At 33.8% G+C, this 25546-nt stretch overlaps 1 protein-coding gene across 1 annotated transcript; it reads left to right on the forward strand.

Moving 5' to 3' along the window:
* Window positions 1–2789: 2789 nt before the first annotated feature.
* On the forward strand, window positions 2790–5944 carry LOC139891046 (ras-related protein RABB1c-like). The gene is made up of 6 exons (XM_071873973.1): window positions 2790–2995; window positions 3895–4034; window positions 4181–4263; window positions 4368–4572; window positions 4675–4743; window positions 5631–5944. The coding sequence occupies exons 1-6, from the start codon at window positions 2950–2952 to the stop codon at window positions 5721–5723; spliced, it is 636 nt and encodes a 211-aa protein (XP_071730074.1). The 5' UTR covers window positions 2790–2949; the 3' UTR covers window positions 5724–5944.
* The last annotated feature ends 19602 nt before the right edge of the window (window positions 5945–25546 follow it).

The raw sequence follows: 25546 nt of genomic DNA on the forward strand, positions 1-25546 counted from the left end.
TTTGGTCATTAAGAGAGTAGATAGATCAGAGAGATCAAAAAGAAAAAGAGAGATTCTCAATTTCCGTCTAAAAATACAGCAGTTCATAAAATCGACGATCACCGGAGATCTAACCGTTGGATCTTCATCAAATTTGGGCTGTGTCTTCCTGACATCAGTGCCAAGGTTTTCAACCGTTGAATTCGTCTAAAGAGTCATGTAGCTCGTGTTCTCGCTGCTGGAACAGAGGGCAGTTTATTGGGTGAATCATTCATCTTTTGTCTTTAATTTCTTCATATACTTGTTGATTATTGTTGTTCAAGAGTATGATGATGTTGTATACCTCTAGTTGATCTAGAGAAGGATTATTGTATTGCTCTCTTTGTTGATGATAGTGGAATTTAAGTGGCTTACGAGTCCCGTGGTTTTTACTCTCGATTTTGAGGGGTTTTCCACGTAAAAAGTCTCGTGTTTTAGTGTGTGCTTGATTATTGTTTAGCTACTGATTTGAAACAGATTTGGGGACTGATTTGGGTTGGTTTTGATATAGCTTGTTTGTTAGTTTCCTCACGGGTTCATACGGGTCGGGAAATGCTTGTCAAACGGGTTTGTTTCCGCTTTGTAGATTGCCCGTTGTGATTATTTTCCCATCATCAAAGTCACGTGTCAATTGTATCAAATGGTGGTGGTATTGATTTAAAGTTTTAGACCAATTCATTATGTTAAAGAGAGCTCGTGAGCTAAAATAATCTGGGAACAAGAGGTTTTTACCACCCGGACCGAGCTGTTTGATGCAAATAAAACCCATAGATTATGATAATGTTATATATATCCAAGTGTACCATGGAAATTCAGGCTCAACCTATGTCTATTCGCGCCCTACTTTGTGCAGCTCATGCATTTGAGGTAGTAAGAAAACATGATATGGAGCTGTCCGTGGGCCCTATTGGCAGTCACGGACCTTCTTTGCGTGCTTGCTCTATTTCTGGACTTACTATCGATCGATGCTGCTAGTAACAAGCCGGATAAAACATATCTACTGAGAGTGTTAAGGAGGTGAAATGCAATGAAATACCTAAGGTTGTTTTGGAGCCTTCTTCATTCAACAAATCAATCAACTAGTAATCGGGAAAATATTAATCAAAAGGAACATACTGTTTCTTCAGGTTATGAGTTTTTGGGTATTGATCTAACCTTCTTACAGTATGTAAGACATATTCCAATTTTCTACTTAAGTGTTACCCAACTTTTCAAATGTTTAGTCGCTACAACTAATCAATGATTATAGATGGACAACGACTAAAATAATAAGATTTGTAACAAGATTTGTATACAACTAACCAATTTCCCCTTCTTTCTTTTACACAAAGATTTGTAACAAGATAGAAACCATTTTAATCTATTAGAAACTGATATCGATGGTAAAATAATAAGATTGCAATGTTAAGAAATCAATTTTTACAAGGATGGTCCATACTTAACGGACATTTAACTTTTGTTAGAGCGAGGGATGAATTTGGGACTTTAAAATGCTTTTAAGGATGAAAAATGCAGGAAATAAAATACAAGGATGAAACGGGCAGAAAGTGAAAAACACAGGGATGAAATGAGCAATTTTGTCATTTATTTACTTATATTTTTGTGGGATTAAATGTCATGCGATTTGTATAAACTTTTGATTTTTAACAGTTGATTATAGTGATTAGGGTTTAGTAACATACAAAATTGGTCTTTATTTCTGTTGTTATGATGTTTGATTTTTGTACTTTTTGACAGTATTTTCAATTTTTGTAGTGAAATTATTGATGGGAAATCGGGGGAAAAGCGAACAGAATCAACGGACGAATTGCTAGCCGATAAACGGACTTGTAGTTCACTAGAGTTTAGACCCAGTTCATCGAGTTCACCCGTTGAAACACCAACAACGACAACTACAACAACACCGATTACTTGATTACCAAATACAAAGGTTATCGGATGATCAAGCGAAATTCAAGAAAGTATTATCGAGTTTGAATGAAGAAATTGAAGAATTTGCACAACAGGATGAGCTTAGAGAACTGTGTGAAATATTATCATTTTGTACAGATAGTTCTTTATCAAGTTTAATGGTCGATGCGTTATCAGTTTATCACCTATACTTAATAAGTTGGTTCAGTTCTCAAATTTGGAGGGGCTGAAGAAAAAAGTTAAACTGATATTTTGAAATTCTTGAGAGTGCAATTTTTGTGAACGGACGAATATACCCTCACATGCGTGGCACATGTGAGGGGTTAACCATTAAAATTTTACTGTAGTTAGTTAGGGGTACCAACCACGCAAGTTACTCAAAACCTAAGTACCAACTACGCAAAAAAAGAAGTTTAGGTGTTATCATGATAATGTAAACAAACCACAGGTACTGTCCATGAATATTATGTTTAAAACATGTCGAACTTGAGCTTTTTATATCTTAACCGAGTCGAGCTCGAGCCTAATCGATTTTGAGATCGACTCGGCTCATTTACAGTTTACACACATACGTAATAGTAGTGTATACTTGATTTAACAACTCACATTTTATTTGATTTTTAAAAAAAATATTTGATTTTTTATAAATATTATCGTAACGTAATAAAGAATTAAAATTAAAAATTAAATTATATTAGTTCTAAAAAAATAAAATTCGTTAGCCACATTTAAGTTTGAACGGGGTAGTAAAAGGTGTTTTCGTATTTGGGCCTGGGCTAACGGTTGCTTACACGACAGATCAGCTAAGCTAAGCTAAGCAAAGCAAATGAGATTTCAATATTATTCGCATCTGTGTTCTTCATTTTTATTTATAAGAAAACCTCAAACCAAGGATCTCGCCTTTTCCAATTTCTATTTTCTTCTTCTAAAAATTTTGCATTCTTCAATTGATTGATTGATATATCTGATTCACTTGAATAATTATACTAACATATTCGATTTAATTCTTTCTGAAAGATCATGTCATACGCCTATCTTTTCAAATACATCATCATCGGAGATACTGGTAATCGATTTTGATTTATGATTGATTTTGAAATTTATTGTCGAATCGTTGCTTAGCTATCTGTTTAGAATCAAAGTTATGTGTATGATTTTGTTGTTTTTGTTCATGTCAGTAGTGGTTGTGTAAATTATAAATCGTTCTATCATCATTATTAATACTCCGTAATTAATATTAATAATTACTGATGTTGTTATTAATATGATATATAGATTATGAATTATATATGCGTTTGTAAATTAAATTTCTATTGTGATCATAACCCTAGCCAGATTGTATTTGTGTAATTGATTTATATGTATCTGGTTCATGTCAGTAGACTATCTTTTTAATGCTATATAATTGTCAGTTATGTTATACACTAACATGAGGCACACATATTTTATCTTATTTAAGTTGAAACACCTTAGTATGTGGTTGAGTATGGTAATTGATTTTTTTTAGCAAAAACTTGATCGTATATAGAAGTGATATTGATATCATGATAAGTTGGAATTCAGTTAGCAGTTAGCAGTTATCATCACTATATAATGCTTGTTTCCCATAGTATTCAAATTAAATAACCTATAAATTGCATATGAGCACAAAATCTGCATTAATTTTTGATGTGCAAGCGTATGATATATTTCTATTATCATTATCTTGTGACACACGAGTTCAATCTATTACTTTAGTAGACTAGTACCATTTATGAATTCGCTAGCCCAAAGTAGGAAACTAGAATGTATGAGGCCATGAGGGCACACGTAGTATGAAATGAAAATGTATTCTGAACGTTCTTTTGTAGATGATTGTAATCACAGGTTGTAGCATTTGTAGCGCATATCAAAACAACTTTCGACGTAATTTAATATTAATATAGAACAAACTATAAACTGATGTCAATGATTTTTACTATGAAGGGGTTGGAAAATCATGCCTTCTTCTGCAGTTCACAGACAAGCGTTTTCAGCCAGTTCATGATTTAACCATCGGTGTTGAATTTGGTGCCAGAATGATCACCATTGACAACAAGCCAATAAAGCTTCAAATCTGGGACACGGTTTGTTATTTACTTCTTTTGTTCTTGTACCTTTAATGTTACATATGTTTTTTTTTTTGTTCCCATACTCAATCAACCCTTTAATGTTACCCGGTAATTCATTACATATACACTCATATTCGTGCCTTCTTGTTTTGGCATTACAGGCTGGTCAGGAATCATTTAGATCTATAACAAGGTCTTACTACAGGGGCGCTGCGGGTGCACTTCTGGTTTATGACATAACTAGGTAATGAATATTGTGTTATAACAAAAAATGTTAGCTTGCTGATGTGTCATGAAAAATGTTCCTTCTTTTATAAGCTACCTTTGTGTGTATTGTGTACCATGAAGGAGGGAAACATTCAATCACCTTGCTAGTTGGTTGGAGGATGCTAGGCAACATGCAAATGCAAATATGACAGTAATGCTTATTGGTAATAAGAGTGATCTTGCACACAGACGAGCTGTTAGTACAGAAGAAGGAGAACAATTTGCAAAAGAAAACGGTCTAATATTCATGGAAGCCTCTGCAAAAACTGCACAGAATGTTGAGGAGGTAGTAATTTATTACTTAATTTTTGTTTATTATTTAGTGCTTTAATAGATACACTTTAAGGAGCTTGTGGAGTACACATATCTGATTTTAAATTCTTTTCAGGCTTTCATAAACACCGCTGGAACGATCTATAAGAAAATTCAGGATGGAGTATTTGACGTATCAAACGAGGCATGCATGATAACTTTCTATTTTTTTCAAAGCACTTTCTTATAAGGACGTATTTGTTTTCTGAAGGCAAGGTGGCAGGGCTTTCGGGTTGGTTAAAGGTCAATATGGGTAATTTTTGTATGAACCGGGTTGACTTGAAACACTTTTATTACATAAGCTATAAAGTTTTCTATACATAATTATAATTAATGTGTTATATAGTATTATAACAAAAGAAATCTAATTTTCGGAACAACGTATAAATATATTCTTAAGGAGTAAGAGTCCACTTTAGGCAATTTTCAACCCGTTTTTTCTAAGTTAACTTTAGACTCTTTTGATACGGTAAATGAAATATAGTATCCGTGGCGAGTTTAAAGAGAAGCACGTGGGGTCACGGGACACTACTAGTTTGAAAATTTTTAGTAGAAAATACCCTCTAAATTGTATAGGACACCACTAAATTTAACTTCAGGACCCCGTATATTTTTCAAATTTATAGTTTTTCTTTTAACTTGTATAAGACACCACTAAATTTAACTACTCGGACCTCATATATTTTTTGAATTTGTAGCTTCTGAAAGTAAACTATCACTCAAAATAGCATTTAAATATAATTAGTAATGAAAAAAATTTCGGGACCCCATTGAGTTATAATCCCTGGAATCGCCACTGTATAGTGTATAGGATCCACTTGTAATTAAACGAGTTGAAATTTATAATCTAGCTTGATCTCTTTTACAAGAGACTTTTCAAATGCATGTTATAAGGTTTTGATATATAGAACATAAATTTCATAAAAAAATTCTGCACAACATTTGTAGTGTTAGTTTTACTGCTGAACCAAGTTAATATCAACTTGCTACCAATTTTTATATTTATTAATTTTTATTTTTTTGTTATTGCAGTCTTTTGGCATTAAAGTCGGATATGGTGGGGGCGCTGGTCCTTCAGGAGGAAGAGATGGTGCCCCTGCTCAAGGAGGAGCCTGCTGCAGTTAAAAAGTCGAATTTGCTTGATCGGTTCTTGTATTTTTCTTATCATGATATATCTAGCTTTCTCCTGTTGGTTTAACGTCCATGTGCTCTCTTCGGTTCTTATCATGTAAAATTGGTGTCAGCTTGAATCAAGATGAAATGGTATATATCATGATTATCATCCGTTTGTCCCTGGAAGTTTGGATTTTATCATGTTTCTCTTATGGATATATTGTTATTGTTTATTTATTTACATGTATTACATTTACATTTATTTACATCTATATTATTGCAATGCTATAATTCATTTCGTCCAATTCATTCAAGGTTTACGATCGAATCATCATCAGTTAGAACAATATGTTCAAGTTTGGTACAAAGCTTGAGTGAATTATTACCTACATATCAAATATATCGCTAAGCAATAATATGAGTGCTTATCTATAGCTAATTCGTTATAACCTTTTAAGAAATAAAAGCATAACTGGTAAGTTGTTGATGACCATTTCAATAACTATATTGAAAGTAAAATTTTTGTCCACCGTTGGATTAGTATTCAACATTATTCATTGAAACGAAACAAAGATTCACTATTTTCATCTTAATTAGATTGTTTTTTCTCTTACAAATGCCCATGTTTTGTACGAACGTCAGATTAAATAACATCACATCACACCATTTGTTCGAAACAAAATCAAAATTAAGACACGTGGCAAAAATGGAAGAAGAAGAAGAAAGAATTACAGTCATTATTAACGTACGTACATTCCATTCCTTGCCTGTACGTAATTCATACAATCTCTCTAATATTAATAAAAAACATAAAGAAATATACCATATTCTGGTACTTGCATGTTATTTTGATGGGCATTTTCTGTATTTATTTGTATATTGTTCTTGGTTTTTGATCTGAATGAAGAACACATTCCAGTATATGAGTTACCAGTAATCTGTGTAGAAAATGGGTAACAGCAGCAACAATTTGCGGATAATAGGATTCAATTCCCAATTAGATGCAAGTTTTATGTTCCTATTTCGATGAGATCATACTCATAGTGTTTTGAATCACGAACTTTTCTGTTTTTCTTAAAGACGTGAAATCTTTCACAGATGAAGACATTAGAGGGGAAGTCATTAATTGAGGTACAAGAAGATAGTCGGCGTAACTAACCGGAATATGTCTTCCCTAAAATGTGGTTCGGACAATTTTGTGACTAATTATGAATGCAGAGTAATGTTAGCCAGTATAAAGACTGCTTTCTTTTCTGATAAAATTAATCTACTCTTACCTTGTGGGCCCCTAGCAAAGCTGGTTGATCAATTCACCAAACGTCACGTGAGTTACGTTGATAATATTGTGATCATGTAGTGTTAATAGCAAATAATTGTACTGTATTTCTTTTTGTGCCAATATTTCATTTTCTTTTCGTTTGATCTTTTATTGAGCTTATTGGGCATCATACCTTTGGCAGAGCGTTTGGGTTGGGCCAGTTTCTGTTTATATATCTTTTAACTACCAACTGAACAATGAGTTGATAAATGCAAAAGTTGGTTGAGAATTTGAAATTGCAGTTGGGGGTCTTCTGAATGCGTCTTTTGGCAAAGCAACAGAGTTAATAATCTCGCTGTTTGCGATAAGGCGAGGAATGTTACGTCTGGTGCAACAGTCATTACTAGGTTCAATATTGTCAAACATGTTGCTTGTTCTCGGATATGCGTTTTTTTAGTGGTGGAATTGCTAATTCGAATAAGGACCAGAATTTAACAGGGTTAGTTACTCATTATAATCATACATGAGTGTTGCTAATGTGGCAATTTCAACCCATTTACGTAAATAGGTCGATTTGGGTTTTGATTTTTGATTTATATCTAACGGGTCAAATATAAAAAGGAGCATGTTGAAAGGCCACCCAACCTGTTTCAACCCAATACCAAATGTTGCCAGTTTTAATCCAAACCTATTAACCCCTTTGACACTCCAATTTACCACCTCTATATATTGATCAAACTGAGCTTTCTTGTCAGTCAAATGCCGGATTGAGTGTCGGATTACTCGTGATGGCAGTCATGTCCTTGATTTTTCCAACTGTTCTTCCTGTCACAAACACAAAATTGCATATCGGGACATCAGTGTTGACCCTATCAAGATTTAGTACAATTTTTTAAGATACTGTATTCCATGAGGCATATCATTAAAAATAAGTTGTTTCTGTTGGAGTATGATACACATTCAAAGCGAGCGGAAGCATTTTTAAAACTTTACAAAATCCTACTCTTCCACGGATCATTGTACAAAACTTTAGCAAACAAAACAAATTAACGAAACCGAACAAGAGAAGATTAGAATACAACCTTTGTAGCCTTTTGAAGATCGAATTTGAAAACCCAAAGAAGAGTTCCTCTAAACGGTAGACACCCAAAGTTCCAACCTTGCTTCGATCTATACCTTCTACTTAACGGATATTTTCTTCTTCGTTATTTCCACCAAAACCGAACCCAATTATAGATTCCAAGTATTTTTGGTTACTTGAAAATAAGAAAGAAAAATAGCATTTTTGTATGTGTGTTTTTGTATCTTTTTCATTACTTTTCCAATACCAAGACTTGGTATTATATATTACATAATTGATACAATTAATACATCTAGTACAAATGTAATAAATAAAGATTTGAAAATATTTGCAAAATCAAATCTTTATATAAAATAAGATTTACAAAATCAAATCATATTTTATAAATCAAATCAAATCAAATCTTATATCTTATATAAAATATGATTTGCAAAATCTAATCAAATCTCTACATATTTAGATTTGTAAGTATATGTATACACATAAAAAACTTACTTAATTTATTAAACCATTAACTAATGATTAATAAATTAATTTTCGATTAGAAGGTATATCAAACAATTTTACGATTGGCCTTTGTGTGTGACCGAATAGGATAAATGGACTTTTATCATTTAATGTCATGGGCATATCTTCAGAATATATGTACCACGGTCAAACCACGGTCGAACTGTAGCCAACCCGAGAACATATTTCCAACAGACTCCCACTTGCACTGACATTAATAATATTGGTCTGTCTTAAAAGACACACCATGTGTAACAACTAGTCTGCTAAGTTACACTCCTATATTTTGATTTATATCAATCATCCTTTTGTTCAAGATATCTATATGAACGTGTAACATGGTTAAGTGTCAATCATCATCGTTCAAGATTATGTTTCCCGATGGAGATTTGTGGTGATCAAATAGACTGCAATTGCATTAATTCAGTCGTAGCATGGCCATGCATTTAATTCAGCACAAATCAACAAGGGGCCCAGAGATATCGCTTAAACTCGCTTAAAGAAGAAGGAACAAATTGCTTCAACTGTATAGACATCCACCACATTCCATGATATACCCAATCTGCCCCCTTATGACCGGCATTTACGCACAGCGTTAGAAACAGGTCAAAGTATAACATAGTTTGTGTCAGAATTTCTCATACATATCCACTCTAGGATAAATGATGTTGCCATCTTAGAGCTTACCTTTTGACTTAAAAACTATGAAGTAATGTCTAAGTGTGGTCATTCCAGAACCTCGAATCAATTATCAAGTTCCTCATGAATGTAGTTTCATATAAGCCTATATTACTACACTTCATAGCAGCCTTAATTCAATTCTCTCTTCCTTAGAGAATGACCGACTGTGGAAGTTTATGAAATAACATTCATTGAAAGTTAAAACATGCAAAATGAAACATGGCAATATACAATGAAATGATCGCATTGTGCGTATAATATAATCTCAATATATTAATCATCAGATCAATTGCAACATATATTATTGCCCAATGTTTAAAGTTTCAAACTTAACATAAAAATACAATCAAAATTTATCATCAATGACACGAATGCCAATAGACATGCTATGAGCATCATGCTTAGTCTGTGGCAAAGGCTTGGTGAAAGGATCGGCCAAGTTCTTAGTACTTTGCTTGCCACTTCTCCATGTGACGGCTCCACCGTTCAACATAAATACAAATCCTGATTGTGAAGAGCAATCATCTCTATCTGATTGGAAACTAGCGTCAGAGTATCCTTTGACGCTCAGCTCGTCATTCCCACCATAGACCAAGAACATCTCTTTAGTCCTCCTAAGATACTTTAGAATGTTCTTGACTGCTATCCAATGAGCTTCACCGGGATTGACCTGATAACTGTAGTGACCCGAACTTTTCCATGTTTATATATATTAATTGAGATTGATATTTACATGATTAAATGTTTCCAACATGTTAAGCAATCAAACTTGTTAAGACTTGATTAATTGAAATATGTTTCATATAGACAATTGACCACCCAAGTTGACCGGCGATTCACGAACGTTAAAACTTGTAAAAATGACATGACGATATATATATGGATATACATATGGTTAACATGAGATTATGATAAGTAAGTATCTCCATAAGTATATTAATAATGAGTTATATACATATAAACAAGACTACTAACTTAAGGATTTCGAAACGAGACATATATGTAACGATTATCGTTGTAACGACATTTAAATGTATATATATCATATTAAGATATATTAATATATCATAATATCATGATAATATAATAATTTAACATCTCATTAGATATAATAAACAATGGGTTAACAACATTAATTGAGATCGTTAACTTAAAGGTTTCAAAACAACACTTACATGTAACGACTAACGATGACTTAACGACTCAGTTAAAATGTATATATATGTAGTGTATTTAGATGTATTAAAATACTTTTGGAAGACTTCAAGACATATATCAAAACACTCGTACTTAACGAAAATGGTTACAGTTACTTTCCCATTCTTTTCTTTCATCAAGAATTCTAGTCGTATTCTTACCCGTATTATACACAGCTTCAAAACGTACTTACTATGGGTATATACCAATAGGAACTAGCATGGGATTCCACTCTTGATTATGTCATGTATGACTAATCAATTTTAACTTCTACCATGAGCTAGTCAACTAACTAGAACTCCTTTTAACCCCACTCACCACTCACCAATTACCACTCATCATTCACTCCATTTCACTTCCAATTCTCTTTCTAATTCTCTCTCAACACACACACACTATTATGAACGTATTTTTCTAGTAGTTAATCATCATCTTCATCAAAAATCACTTCAAGAATCAAGCTATAATCATCATAGGAAGAACACTTCAAGAACACTTCAAAAATCCCTTCAAGTTTACTAATTTACTTCCAAGCTTTCTAATCCATTCCAAGTAATCATCTAAGATCAAGAAACCTTTGTTATATACAGTAGGTTATCTTTCTTATTCAAGAACTTTCAAGCCATCCAAGATCCTTTGAAGCTAGATCATTTCTTATCACTTCCAGTAGGTTTACCTACTAAACTTGAGGTTCGTGAATCAACCAGTGGCCAAGTCTTACTTCCCGACGAAGTAAAAATCTGTGAAAGTGAGTTATAGTCCCACTTTTAAAATCTAATATTTTTGGGATGAGAATACATGCAGGTTTTATAAATGATTTACAAAATAGACACAAGTACGTGAAACTACATTCTATGGTTGAATTATCGAAATCGAATATGCCCCTTTTTATTAAGTCTGGTAATCTAAGAATTAGGGAACAGACACCCTAATTGACGTGAATCCTAAAGATAGATCTATTGGGCCTAACAAACCCCATCTAAAGTACCGGATGCTTTAGTACTTCGAAATTTATATCATATCCGAAGGGTGTCCCGGAATGATGGGGATATTCTTATATATATGCATCTTGTTAATGTCGGTTACCAGGTGTTCACCATATGAATGATTTTTATCTCTATGTATGGGATGTGTATTGAAATATGAAATCTTGTGGTCTATTATTACGATTTGATATATATAGGTTAAACCTATAACTCACCAACATTTTTGTTGACGTTTAAAGCATCTTTATTCTCAGGTGAATATTAAGAGCTTCCGCTGTTGCATACTAAAATAAGGACAAGATTTGGAGTCCATGTTCGTATGATATTGTGTAAAAACTGCATTCAAGAAACTGATTTCGATGTAACATATTTGTATTGTAAACCATTATGTAATGGTCGTGTGTAAACAGGATATTTTAGATTATCATTATTTGATAATCTACGTAAAGCTTTTTAAACCTTTATTTATGAAATAAAGGTTATGGTTTGTTTTAAAAATGAATGCAGTCTTTGAAAAACGTCTCATATAGAGGTCAAAACCTCGCAACGAAATCAATTAATATGGAACGTTTTTAATCAATAAGAACGGGACATTTCAGTTGGTATCCGAGCGTTGGTCTTAGAGAACCAGAATTTTGCATTAGTGTGTCTTATCTAGTTTGTTAGGATGCATTAGTGAGTCTGGACTTCGACCGTGTTTACTTGAAAAATGATTGCTTAACAAATTTTGTTGGAAACTATATATTTTTAACATGTGAATATTATGTGATATATTAATCTCTTAACGCGTTTGATATTATGTGATAGATGTCTACCTCTAGAACAAGTCCCATTGACTCACCTAATAATAATGAAGAGTCAAATGTAAATTGGAATGATTCGTGGACTGATTCACAAGTTCCCGAAGAGGAACCGGAAGAAGAGTCGGAACCGGAAGAAGAATCGGAACCGGAAGAAGAATCGGAACCGGATGAAGAAATAGAACCGGTGGGGGAAATAATAAAACGGTTAAGTAAAAGAAAATCCTCAACCAACCGACCAAGGTTAATTATGGTCAATGGTGTTTCCGCCAAGGAAGCAAAATATTGGGAGGATTACCAATTCTCCGATGAATCGGATTCCGACGAGAATTCCGATGATGTTATAGAAATTACCCCAACTGAATTTAAAAAGGCAAAAGAAAATAATAAGGAAAAGGGCATAAAAATAGAGAAATCTAATTCCAACCCTGATGAACTTTATATGTATCGTCAACCCCCGATGTCCTTAAGTTGTAACAATGACCCGGGAACCTCTAAACCACCAGGTTTTTCTAAACCAATGTGGATAACGACGGCTCGTATTAGGGGAACATCATATATCCCTAGAAACTTGGCAAAACGAACCAAAACCGAAGAAGAAGAAACAAGCGAGTCGGAATAAGATAGTTGTATTCGTGTGGTGTAATATAAGTAATATAGTGTGCTTATGCTTTATGATATATGTAAAAATTGCTTGTATTAATAAGTATTTTTTTATGAATCTAACTCTTGTCTATTTTACAGTATAAAAACACAAAATGGATAGACAACCCAATATTTTAAGAGACCTACCCGGAGACATGATTGATGAAATCTTGTCTAGAGTCGGTCAGAATTCTTCGGCACAATTATTTAAGGCGAGATTAGTTTGTAAGACATTCGAAGAACGTTCCAAGAATGCCTTGGTTTATAAAAGGCTTTCGTTCGAAAGATGGGGGATATCACATTGGGAAATCCATAAGTTACGATGTGTTTACTTTGACGCATATATTGCGGGGAACCCAAATGCTATTTTATGCAATGGGTTAAGAAATTATTTTGACTCAATATATCCGAATATTGGACTTCGTGATTTAGAAAAAGCGGCTAACATGCAACATAAAGAAGCATGTTATGCTTACGGATTAGTAATGTTCGCTTCTCACCAAAGTGAGAACAAGAACATCGGGCTACAACTATTAAACAAAACGTTCCCACAAGTGACGGAGTCGGTAATTGGGGTAAGAAATGAGGTTTTTAGATTGTTACGGGACTGTTGGACATTACGTAACCCTCGTCCCTTTGACGACGTTACAACACGCTGTCTTATCAACGGCCATAACGGTTATGTTCCACAAGACCAAGGATGGGAAATAATCCTAGTAAAACCAGAATGCATGACTTGTTTATGGACGTATGAATTACGTGTCTTTATTGCCTTTGCTGAACGACTTGTGTACTAGCTAGAATTATCTTCACAACCATCTTGTATCAAATTTATTGTGTGCTATATTTCATGCTATATGTAAAATAAGCGGTATTGTAAGTTTGTAAAATATTGTGTAAAAGTTTGAACGCGAAATATTATTATAATCAGTTTTTCATATAGAATTGTAGTAGTTGAATTGTATATTAGCTACTAAGTATGAACTTAACGGGTAGATACTACCCGAATTTAAACTTATAAAACGCTAATATGAAGAAAAAACTTTTATAAATGAGTTCATATTATGCTACGAAATACTATTAACTACTCTTAATATTCTGTATGATTAACTTGTTCCATTTGACTATTTTGAAGGAAATGGCACCGACTACTCGACACACCGTGAATATGAATGAAGAGGAATTCCGTACTTTTCTAGCTTCAAACATAGCCGCAGTACAGGCTGCGCTTGTGACGACTCCGTCAAAACACTTAACGGCTCCGTCACTTGGTCCCACAGCTTGATCGAAACTCTATATGAATTTAATAAAACAACCTTGCATTCTTTATTTAAAAATGATTTCCTATAAAGGAAATCTACTAAAATGTATAAGTTTAGAAAAACTATACAATAATACTTTAACCAAAAGTTGACCAAAATAAAGTCAACAAACAACCACTTTTTAATGTAACAAAATAGAATGCAAGTTAATGTTTAACAAAAGCTGCCATCATAAATATGCAGACTCTCTAAGCACAGCGGAAGCAATCAATCATGAACCTGAGAATAAAACATGCGAGTAACTGTCAACAAAAATGTTGAGTGAATTATAGGTTTAATATTGCAAACAATATTTAATTTAAACAATAAAAATTTATGTTTGAAAACATAAAAACTCCTTTTTGAACCACCAAATTATATGCTAGAAAACATATAATAAAACATTATTCCATTTTCCGTGAGCCACCTGGTAACCACTTAACCCTTTATTTACCCTTGCCAAACACAATAAATAATATACACCGAACAAGTGTATCTACAACAAAATACGAAGTACTAAACATTCCGATTATAAATTGCTAGCGCGACTAGCTCGAAATGGGGTTGTCAAACCCGATAGATCTATCCATAGGATTCGCGTTCACCAGTAGAAACCAGTGATTACAGTTACCAGACTAGGGAATATTTTTGTTCAACTCACAATGAATAATTCAAACCAACTTCCACTTGTGTCCAAAATATAAATAAATTGCATGTATTCTCATCCCAAAAGATTTAAAATAGAAAAATGGGACTATAACTCACCTTATTAGCAAACGAAGTAACCACAAAATTATGCGAACAGCAAATGAAGTAAAGTGATCATGAATGATCACAACGCCGACCTATAAATAAAGCAGGTCGATATAAATAACTAACTTAGGTCAAGTCTTAGTATGATAGCTATTGTACATGTTGCAAGTAGACATAGAACAATACTCAACATGCATCGGTTTGATCGGAACAGCGTACGGACACACACTTTCTATTTTTAGAAAGTTTCTATTTTTAGCAGGTTTCCATTTTTGGAAAGTTTCGATTTTAGGAAAGTTTCTATTTTAGGAAAGTTTCTATTTTTGGAAAGTTTCTATTTTTGGAAAGTTTCTATTTTAGGAAAGTTTCTATTTTTAGAAAGTTTTAAGTTAGGAAAGTTTCCTTATTTAGAAAGTCAACGGAAGTCAACTGAAAGTCAAAGTCAACCAAAAGTCAACTCAAAAGTCAACCTTGGTCAAACATAGTCAACATTAATTTTAAAAGTGTAAGTTATAATAATAATGTAAGTTATAACGTTTATTAAAGTTAAATATGTCTAATTATGTCATAACATAAGTTTAATTAAATTAAAATGAATTATTAAAGTTTAGATAAGTTTAAATGATATAATTAATATAACATAAGTATTTAATTAATTAATTAAATATTAGTCATAATATAAGTATTATTAATTAATAATAAATTTTAAATCATATCATAAGTATTATTAATTAATAATGAATTATTAATCATATCATAAATTTCTAATTATACTTATTAAATCATAAGTATTTAATAATTAAATAATAACTAAGTCTTATAATAATTAAATAATTATTTAATCCTTATTATAAGTCCTATAATAATAATAATCTCATAATATAAGTTTAATACTTATCATAAGTATTTTTTCATTAATAATAAAAGTATTATTAATCATAAGTTTAATTAAAATGTTAATTAAATCATAAGTATTAATTAAATGATATAATAAATATATATCATAAGTCTTAAATAATAATAATAATTACTTTTTATATCATAAGTAATTAAATAATAATGAAATCCATTATTTATATCATAAGTTTAATAATTAGTCACAAGTTTTAAATCAAAAGTTCATCGGGTCGTATCCTGAGCCCCGGGTGTCGGTTTTCGGCGAGCCTTACATATATCTCCGCCTAAGGAATCCACCCAACACTTTGGTACACTCAAGAACATACCATGAACAGCCCACAAGTCGTGATATACAGCCAATACACTACTTGGAACTTCAATTCAATCAAAAACGTGTTTTAGACGTAACGGGTGATACGTGGCTCGGATTGGGATGACCCGAACATGAAAGTTCGCCCCACCATCAGTCCTAACACACTAACACACCCTAAAGTCACCAAATATGGTCACAAAGTCGGACCAAACCTGGTTCATACCAAAATCACATTTCAATCTTAACAAAATACCACTTTGCTCGCATCTAGGGCTCCGGGAATCGAAACGACATGAATCCGGAGTCTAAAATTAATGTCTTGATGAGAGGAACTCATCTAGATACTTTATTTTAACTTTTATAACAGTCACTAAGTCAGAAATACACGAAAAAGCTGCTGTCCCAATTATATCAAACCGAAAACATATATTTACGAGTAATTCTATGCATACAATCAACAATACAATAACACATAATCATCATACTACTAATATAACATGTAAAATCAGAAAAATAAATGAAAAATTGAAAAGTTAGGGTTAGGGTTTATACCCTAATCAAGAATCAAATGATAGAATCGTGTAGAGGACGATTAGTAGAACGCGTTGATGATAATTATTTCTTGATCCAAGCCTTGATTTGATGCAAGATGATGATGGAGAGTGTGTAGGGCGACGGCTCAAAGGAGGGAGGAAGGAGAGAGCACCAATAATTTAGGTTTTGATATTTTTGACTTGAAATGTGAAAATGAGAGGAGAATTGCAAAAATGAAAGGGAGTATACCCCCTCCCATCCAATTGGCCGAAACTAGGGGTGGGGTGGGCCCCACTTGGCCCAAAATTGATAAATGTTAAATTACTTTTGGCCCGAAAGCCCGAACGAGTCCCGAAACGCGGAAACACGCTTACGCGATTAAAAATCCGGAAAGATAACGAACGCGCGACGAAAAATAAATATAAATACCCTATATAATTATATGACCTTAAAATATCATATTTAAAATAATTAGGATTTAAATATCCCAAAAACGCGACCGTTGGTTTGAAAACCGAAAAGATTCGCCGGATAGAAATCTGCGACACGTAGAAACGTACAATTAAAGATACGAATACAAATATTCATATAACACATAATAATTAATATATTATTACAAAAATAATAATATAGGTCATAGAAATGGCGTGGCAAGAATAACAGTTAACGGTCGTTAAATAATTAACGGTAAAAGATAACGGAAAAAGTAGGGTCGTGACAGTACCTTCCCGTTACGGAAATTTCGTCCCGAAATTTAAGCAGGTGCAGGGGTTGACTCAGCATCTGGGAACAAATGCGGGTACTTCTGCTTCATCTAATCTTCACGCTCCCAAGTGAACTCGGGACCGATTCATTCCATCTAACTCGAACAATAGGAATTCTACTCTGTTTAAGAGTCTTAACCTTTCGATCCATAATTTCAACAGGTTCCTTAAAAGAAAAAGTAGTTTCTTATCAACATGAAGTCCCTCCATAGGAATGGTTTCCTCGGCCTCGGCCAAACACTTCTTCAAATTCGATACATGAAAACGTTATGAAAAGCGCTACGCTCTTGTGGCTCCTTCAAACGATAAGCCACCGTCCAACTCTCTCAATAATCTCAAATGGTCCAACAAAATGAGAATTCAACTTTCCCCTTTTACCAAAACGTACTACACCTTTCCAAGGTGACTCCTTCAACATAACACGGTCGCCGACCTGAAAGTCGATATCGTTCCTTCTCTTATCAGCATAACTCTTTTGCCTACTCCTGGCAGTTCTCAATCTTTCCTTAATCTGTGCAATCTTCTCGGTAGTCTCGTGAATGATCTCTGGTCATGTGAGTTGAGCATCCCCAACCTCATTCCAACAGACAGGAGACCTACACTTTCTACCATACAGAGCTTCAAATGGTGCGGCTTTAATACTTGCATGATAACTGCTGTTATAAGAAAACTCATCCAGCGGCAAATATTTATCCCACCCATTTCCAAAATCAATAACACACGCTCTAACGTGTTTTCTACGTTTGAATGGTCCTTTCACTCTGACCATCCGTCTGTGGATGATAAGCGGTGCTCATATCCAATTTAGTTCCTAGAGCACCTTGTTAGGACTGCCTCAGTCCAACATAATCGATACGGGAACACCATGTCTCGAAATAATCTCCTTCAAATACAAACGAGTAAACTTCTTCATTGAATATGTTTCCTTAATTGGCAAGAAAAGAGTTGACTTAGCGAGTCGGTAACAATCACCCAAATGGCATCATAACCACCCACAACTCCCGGTAACTTCGTAATAAAGTCCATCTTAATACCTTCCCACTTCCACTCGGGAATTTCAGGTTGCACCAAAAGTCCAGACGGTTTCTGATGTTCAGCTTTAACCTTAGCGCGGGTCAAACACTTAGCCACATACGTAGCCACATCAGCTTTCAAATTAGGCCACCAATACAGCTCCTTAAGATCATGATACATCTTTCCTGAACCAGGATGAATAGAGTACCTAGACTTATGAGCCTCATCTAAAACAAGTTTTCGTAGATCACCAAACTTCGGAATCCAAAGGCATCCCGCAAAATACCGAGTACCATCGGTTTGTACCTCTAACTGTCTACTTAGGCCTTTGACCTTCCCGTTACGAAATTTTCCTCCTTCAAGGCTTCTTGTTGAGCTGCAAGAATCTGCCTTGCGAGGTTTGTTCGTATTGTCATATTCAAGGCCCTAAACTTACGAGGTTCAACTCTCTCTTTTCGACTCAAAGCATCGGCTACAACATTGGCCTTTCCAGGATGATATAGAAGTTCAAAATCATAATCGTTCAACGTCTCAACCCATCTTCGCTGTCTCATATTTAGCTGTTTTTGATCAAGAATATGTTGAAGTCTTTTGTGATCAGTGTACACTGCACATTTGACCCCATATAAGTAATGTCTCCAATTCTTGAGTGCGAATATAACAACTCCCAATTCTAAATCATGGGTTGTATAATTCTGCCCGTGGATCTTCAACTGACATGACGCATATGCAATAACCTTCTTTCATTGCATCAAAACACACCCAAAGCCTTGACGCAAAATATCACAATAAACAACAAAGTCATAATTACCCTTAGGTAGTGACAATATCAGTGCAGAAGTTAACTTCTTCTTCAGAGTCTGGAAAGCAGACTCTTGTTCACTCTTCCACTCGTACTTCTTCCCCTTATGCGTTAAAGCAGTCAGAGGTTTCGCTACTCGTGAAAACTCTTGAGTGAACCTTCTAATATAGCCTGCCAAACCTAGGAACTGAAGAATCTGAGTAGGAGTTTTCAGAATTTCTCACTTCTCAATTTCCTCAATCTTGGCAGGATCAACTTGAATTCCCTGGTTACTAACAATATGTCCAAGGAATTGAACTTCTCTTAATCAGAAAGCACACTTAGAGAACTTGGCGTACAACTCTTCTTCTCTCAATAAATCAAGCACCAACTTCAAATGTTCTTCGTGCTCTTCATCACTCTTAGAATAAATAAGGATGTCGTTGATGAAAACAATAACGAATTTGTCCAGATAGGGTCTGCACACACGGTTCATGAGGTCCATGAACACAGCAGGTGCATTTGTTAATCCGAACGGCATAACAAGAAACTCAAAGTGACCGTAACGGGTGCGAAAAGCAGTTTTCGAAACATCAGATTCTTTAACACGCAACTGATGATAACCGGAACGAAGATTGATTTCAGAATAAACGGATAAACCTTGAAGTTGATCGAACAGATCATCAATTCTCGGAAGAGGGTAACGGTTCTTAACTGTAAGCTTGTTCAACTCGCGATAATCACTATACCATTGGAATGAACCACCCTTCTTCTTAACAAACAAAACAGGAGCTCCCCAAGGGGACGAACTGGGATGAATGAAATGTAGTTGCAACAATGAGGGAAGAAATATATGAAGTAGTCACTTCGGTGGCATAGATATTTAAGGCAATTCTCTCGAAGGAGATAACGAGGATCATGGACTTCAAAGTAAATTTTGATTACATTTCCGAAAGGAAGACGTACGAAAGGTGTGATATTTCAACGAGAGTGAACTTCCTTGTACAATGAGCGAGGCAATCTAGGATTCATCCATATTCTTAAATTTATGTGCGGATGAAAAGAACGCGAATCATGGGTTATAAAGAATGGCCGACTCCAGGTTAGATGAATCTCCAAAAATAATTTCGTGCACCCTAAAGTATCGAATCCTAGGATTGATGTTTACGAGGGTGTTGCGGTTGACAGCGAAAATTGAGAGTAGAAACTCCTCAAACGGTCTAGAGTAATATATATATCCATGATACCCATTATAACAACAGTTGGGGTAGAAACCCACCTAGCGCCTTTTCTACAATAAGGTGACCATCGAGGGTACCCCAGAAAATTGATTTATCGGTCCGCGTTTCGGCCATGTCCAACCATAAGAGATAAAATCTAATGAGCGCAAAGACTCTCCAATAAATTTACAAAGCCGGCCCCCCAAAGTGGTGTATGAGTTTCTATCAATGAACTTAATGGTAAGTTTCATCCTTAAACGGAGGATGAGGAGAACTGTGATCCAAACACTCGGTAGAGTAATGCGAAAATTCTAATGTAATCAATCAAAGGAGTTTTGAAAAAGCTTGAAACGTCTGATGTAACCCCATAAATGGAACGAAGCTCTTAGTAAATTTAGAAGTATGTACAACGTGTACCATTTTACGTAAATCAATTTGAGTTAACTAAACAACTCAACAAGAGTGGTTTTTAAAATAATTTTGAAGGTATAATTTAGTGTATAATAGCCAAAATAGGTAAGGGTAAATTAGTCCATTTGAGTTCATACGTACATATATGATTTTATAAATAGTATACATGACAAAATATTTCATTACTTCTATTCGCCCATAATTCTCATGAGAACCGCCCAATTGCACAAATGTGTAAAAATTTTAATGAAAAGCAGGGTATCCGCATTACAGAGGTTACGAGTTGAAGTAAGATCGTTAAAGCTCGGGTGATGGACTTGAATCGTCTTGCGACATCTAATCAATAAATGCTACGAGGTCATGAAAACGAATGAGTTAAATATTGTTTTGACTATTGTCAGGACATAAGTCCTTGGGCCAAAACTCTTCACGTGCGAAGCTGTCACTAACAAGCGAGTTATGAATGACAAAACATAGGGTAAGTAGTTCGATTAAGACGAGTCTCTCGTATATCAACAAATAAGATAATGAGTATCTTCCTTACTCATGTAACAACGTTAGAATTTCCGAATGAGTGGTGTATAAATTTTCTCTGACTCGCTTTCTATTCCTCATGTCACAATATTGGGACTTTTTATGAATTAACGTAATATAATCACGTTGGCCTGACGCCATTATATTTCACTAACTCATAGTTCCATTCCAATATCACTACATAAGGTCAGGACACGTGGTCAACCTCGAATTTCAACACAATTTCCCTAAAACAATTTCTTAACAATGTGCTAAGGATAGCACAAGAGACAAAGACATCGAAAGTAATGAATAGGAGTAACGATGACATAAAAATGTCTTCGAAGTACCAAGAATCTCTAAAAGTAAGAATGACGTTTTCCGTTTCAACAACCAAAGCACATAGGCACAACGGCACAAATGCACGTAATATAACAAAAATGTTATATACCTAAACATAATAGCTGACATTGAAATGCCGAGCCTTTAGAAGTCAAGAATGACATCTCGCGTAATATAACTCAAACGTTATATACATAACCATAATAGATGACATAGAAATGCCGAGAATTTTAGAACACCTAATGTAACTCAAATGTTATATCAATAAACACAAATTATGACATAGAAATGTCGAGAATTTCAGAAGTCAAGAATGTCACCCCCCCCTCGGTTTCACTAACCGAGGTGTTCCCATAAAAGATGAACTCGCATGAGTCGGAGAATACGTTTAAATCGGAATGGGAGTTCCTCCTGGATTCAGAACATAATAGAAATGTATGTATGATAACAATATACATACCAATACGATACAAATAATCACATATAGTAATATATAATAGGCCGGGCTGTAGACTAGACTCACTAATGCACCCTATTGACTCGGGTAACGACATCAATGCAGCCTAATTCCCTACAACCAGAGCTCTGATACCAACTGTGACGACTCCGTCAAAACACTTAACGGCTCCGTCACTTGGTCCCACAGCTTGATCGAAACTCTATATGAATTTAATAAAACAACCTTGCATTCTTTATTTAAAAATGATTTCCTATAAAGGAAATCTACTAAAATGTATAAGTTTAGAAAAACTATACAATAATACTTTAACCAAAAGTTGACCAAAATAAAGTCAACAAACAACCACTTTTTAATGTAACAAAATAGAATGCAAGTTAATGTTTAACAAAAGCTGCCATCATAAATATGCAGACTCTCTAAGCACAGCGGAAGCAATCAATCATGAACCTGAGAATAAAACATGCGAGTAACTGTCAACAAAAATGTTGAGTGAATTATAGGTTTAATATTGCAAACAATATTTAATTTAAACAATAAAAATTTATGTTTGAAAACATAAAAACTCCTTTTTGAACCACCAAATTATATGCTAGAAAACATATAATAAAACATTATTCCATTTTCCGTGAGCCACCTGGTAACCACTTAACCCTTTATTTACCCTTGCCAAACACAATAAATAATATACACCGAACAAGTGTATCTACAACAAAATACGAAGTACTAAACATTCCGATTATAAATTGCTAGCGCGACTAGCTCGAAATGGGGTTGTCAAACCCGATAGATCTATCCATAGGATTCGCGTTCACCAGTAGAAACCAGTGATTACAGTTACCAGACTAGGGAATATTTTTGTTCAACTCACAATGAATAATTCAAACCAACTTCCACTTGTGTCCAAAATATAAATAAATTGCATGTATTCTCATCCCAAAAGATTTAAAATAGAAAAATGGGACTATAACTCACCTTATTAGCAAACGAAGTAACCACAAAATTATGCGAACAGCAAATGAAGTAAAGTGATCATGAATGATCACAACGCCGACCTATAAATAAAGCAGGTCGATATAAATAACTAACTTAGGTCAAGTCTTAGTATGATAGCTATTGTACATGTTGCAAGTAGACATAGAACAATACTCAACATGCATCGGTTTGATCGGAACAGCGTACGGACACACACTTTCTATTTTTAGAAAGTTTCTATTTTTAGCAGGTTTCCATTTTTGGAAAGTTTCGATTTTAGGAAAGTTTCTATTTTAGGAAAGTTTCTATTTTTGGAAAGTTTCTATTTTTGGAAAGTTTCTATTTTTGGAAAGTTTCTATTTTAGGAAAGTTTCTATTTTTAGAAAGTTTTAAGTTAGGAAAGTTTCCTTATTTAGAAAGTCAACGGAAGTCAACTGAAAGTCAAAGTCAACCAAAAGTCAACTCAAAAGTCAACCTTGGTCAAACATAGTCAACATTAATTTTAAAAGTGTAAGTTATAATAATAATGTAAGTTATAACGTTTATTAAAGTTAAATATGTCTAATTATGTCATAACATAAGTTTAATTAAATTAAAATGAATTATTAAAGTTTAGATAAGTTTAAATGATATAATTAATATAACATAAGTATTTAATTAATTAATTAAATATTAGTCATAATATAAGTATTATTAATTAATAATAAATTTTAAATCATATCATAAGTATTATTAATTAATAATGAATTATTAATCATATCATAAATTTCTAATTATACTTATTAAATCATAAGTATTTAATAATTAAATAATAACTAAGTCTTATAATAATTAAATAATTATTTAATCCTTATTATAAGTCCTATAATAATAATAATCTCATAATATAAGTTTAATACTTATCATAAGTATTTTTTCATTAATAATAAAAGTATTATTAATCATAAGTTTAATTAAAATGTTAATTAAATCATAAGTATTAATTAAATGATATAATAAATATATATCATAAGTCTTAAATAATAATAATAATTACTTTTTATATCATAAGTAATTAAATAATAATGAAATCCATTATTTATATCATAAGTTTAATAATTAGTCACAAGTTTTAAATCAAAAGTTCATCGGGTCGTATCCTGAGCCCCGGGTGTCGGTTTTCGGCGAGCCTTACATATATCTCCGCCTAAGGAATCCACCCAACACTTTGGTACACTCAAGAACATACCATGAACAGCCCACAAGTCGTGATATACAGCCAATACACTACTTGGAACTTCAATTCAATCAAAAACGTGTTTTAGACGTAACGGGTGATACGTGGCTCGGATTGGGATGACCCGAACATGAAAGTTCGCCCCACCATCAGTCCTAACACACTAACACACCCTAAAGTCACCAAATATGGTCACAAAGTCGGACCAAACCTGGTTCATACCAAAATCACATTTCAATCTTAACAAAATACCACTTTGCTCGCATCTAGGGCTCCGGGAATCGAAACGACATGAATCCGGAGTCTAAAATTAATGTCTTGATGAGAGGAACTCATCTAGATACTTTATTTTAACTTTTATAACAGTCACTAAGTCAGAAATACACGAAAAAGCTGCTGTCCCAATTATATCAAACCGAAAACATATATTTACGAGTAATTCTATGCATACAATCAACAATACAATAACACATAATCATCATACTACTAATATAACATGTAAAATCAGAAAAATAAATGAAAAATTGAAAAGTTAGGGTTAGGGTTTATACCCTAATCAAGAATCAAATGATAGAATCGTGTAGAGGACGATTAGTAGAACGCGTTGATGATAATTATTTCTTGATCCAAGCCTTGATTTGATGCAAGATGATGATGGAGAGTGTGTAGGGCGACGGCTCAAAGGAGGGAGGAAGGAGAGAGCACCAATAATTTAGGTTTTGATATTTTTGACTTGAAATGTGAAAATGAGAGGAGAATTGCAAAAATGAAAGGGAGTATACCCCCTCCCATCCAATTGGCCGAAACTAGGGGTGGGGTGGGCCCCACTTGGCCCAAAATTGATAAATGTTAAATTACTTTTGGCCCGAAAGCCCGAACGAGTCCCGAAACGCGGAAACACGCTTACGCGATTAAAAATCCGGAAAGATAACGAACGCGCGACGAAAAATAAATATAAATACCCTATATAATTATATGACCTTAAAATATCATATTTAAAATAATTAGGATTTAAATATCCCAAAAACGCGACCGTTGGTTTGAAAACCGAAAAGATTCGCCGGATAGAAATCTGCGACACGTAGAAACGTACAATTAAAGATACGAATACAAATATTCATATAACACATAATAATTAATATATTATTACAAAAATAATAATATAGGTCATAGAAATGGCGTGGCAAGA

Source organism: Rutidosis leptorrhynchoides, chromosome 2, assembly GCF_046630445.1.
Source record: "Rutidosis leptorrhynchoides isolate AG116_Rl617_1_P2 chromosome 2, CSIRO_AGI_Rlap_v1, whole genome shotgun sequence".
Taxonomy (NCBI): Eukaryota; Viridiplantae; Streptophyta; class Magnoliopsida; order Asterales; family Asteraceae; genus Rutidosis; species Rutidosis leptorrhynchoides.

Bases quoted from the DNA above. Each gene is read 5' to 3' on its own strand.
- LOC139891046 (XM_071873973.1), top strand. From the start codon at position 2,950: ATGTCATACGCCTATCTTTTCAAATACATCATCATCGGAGATACTG. The intron at 4,035-4,180 runs GTTTGTTATTTA...TTGGCATTACAG, and splicing joins AGCTTCAAATCTGGGACACG to GCTGGTCAGGAATCATTTAG. The intron at 4,573-4,674 runs GTAGTAATTTAT...AATTCTTTTCAG, and splicing joins CTGCACAGAATGTTGAGGAG to GCTTTCATAAACACCGCTGG.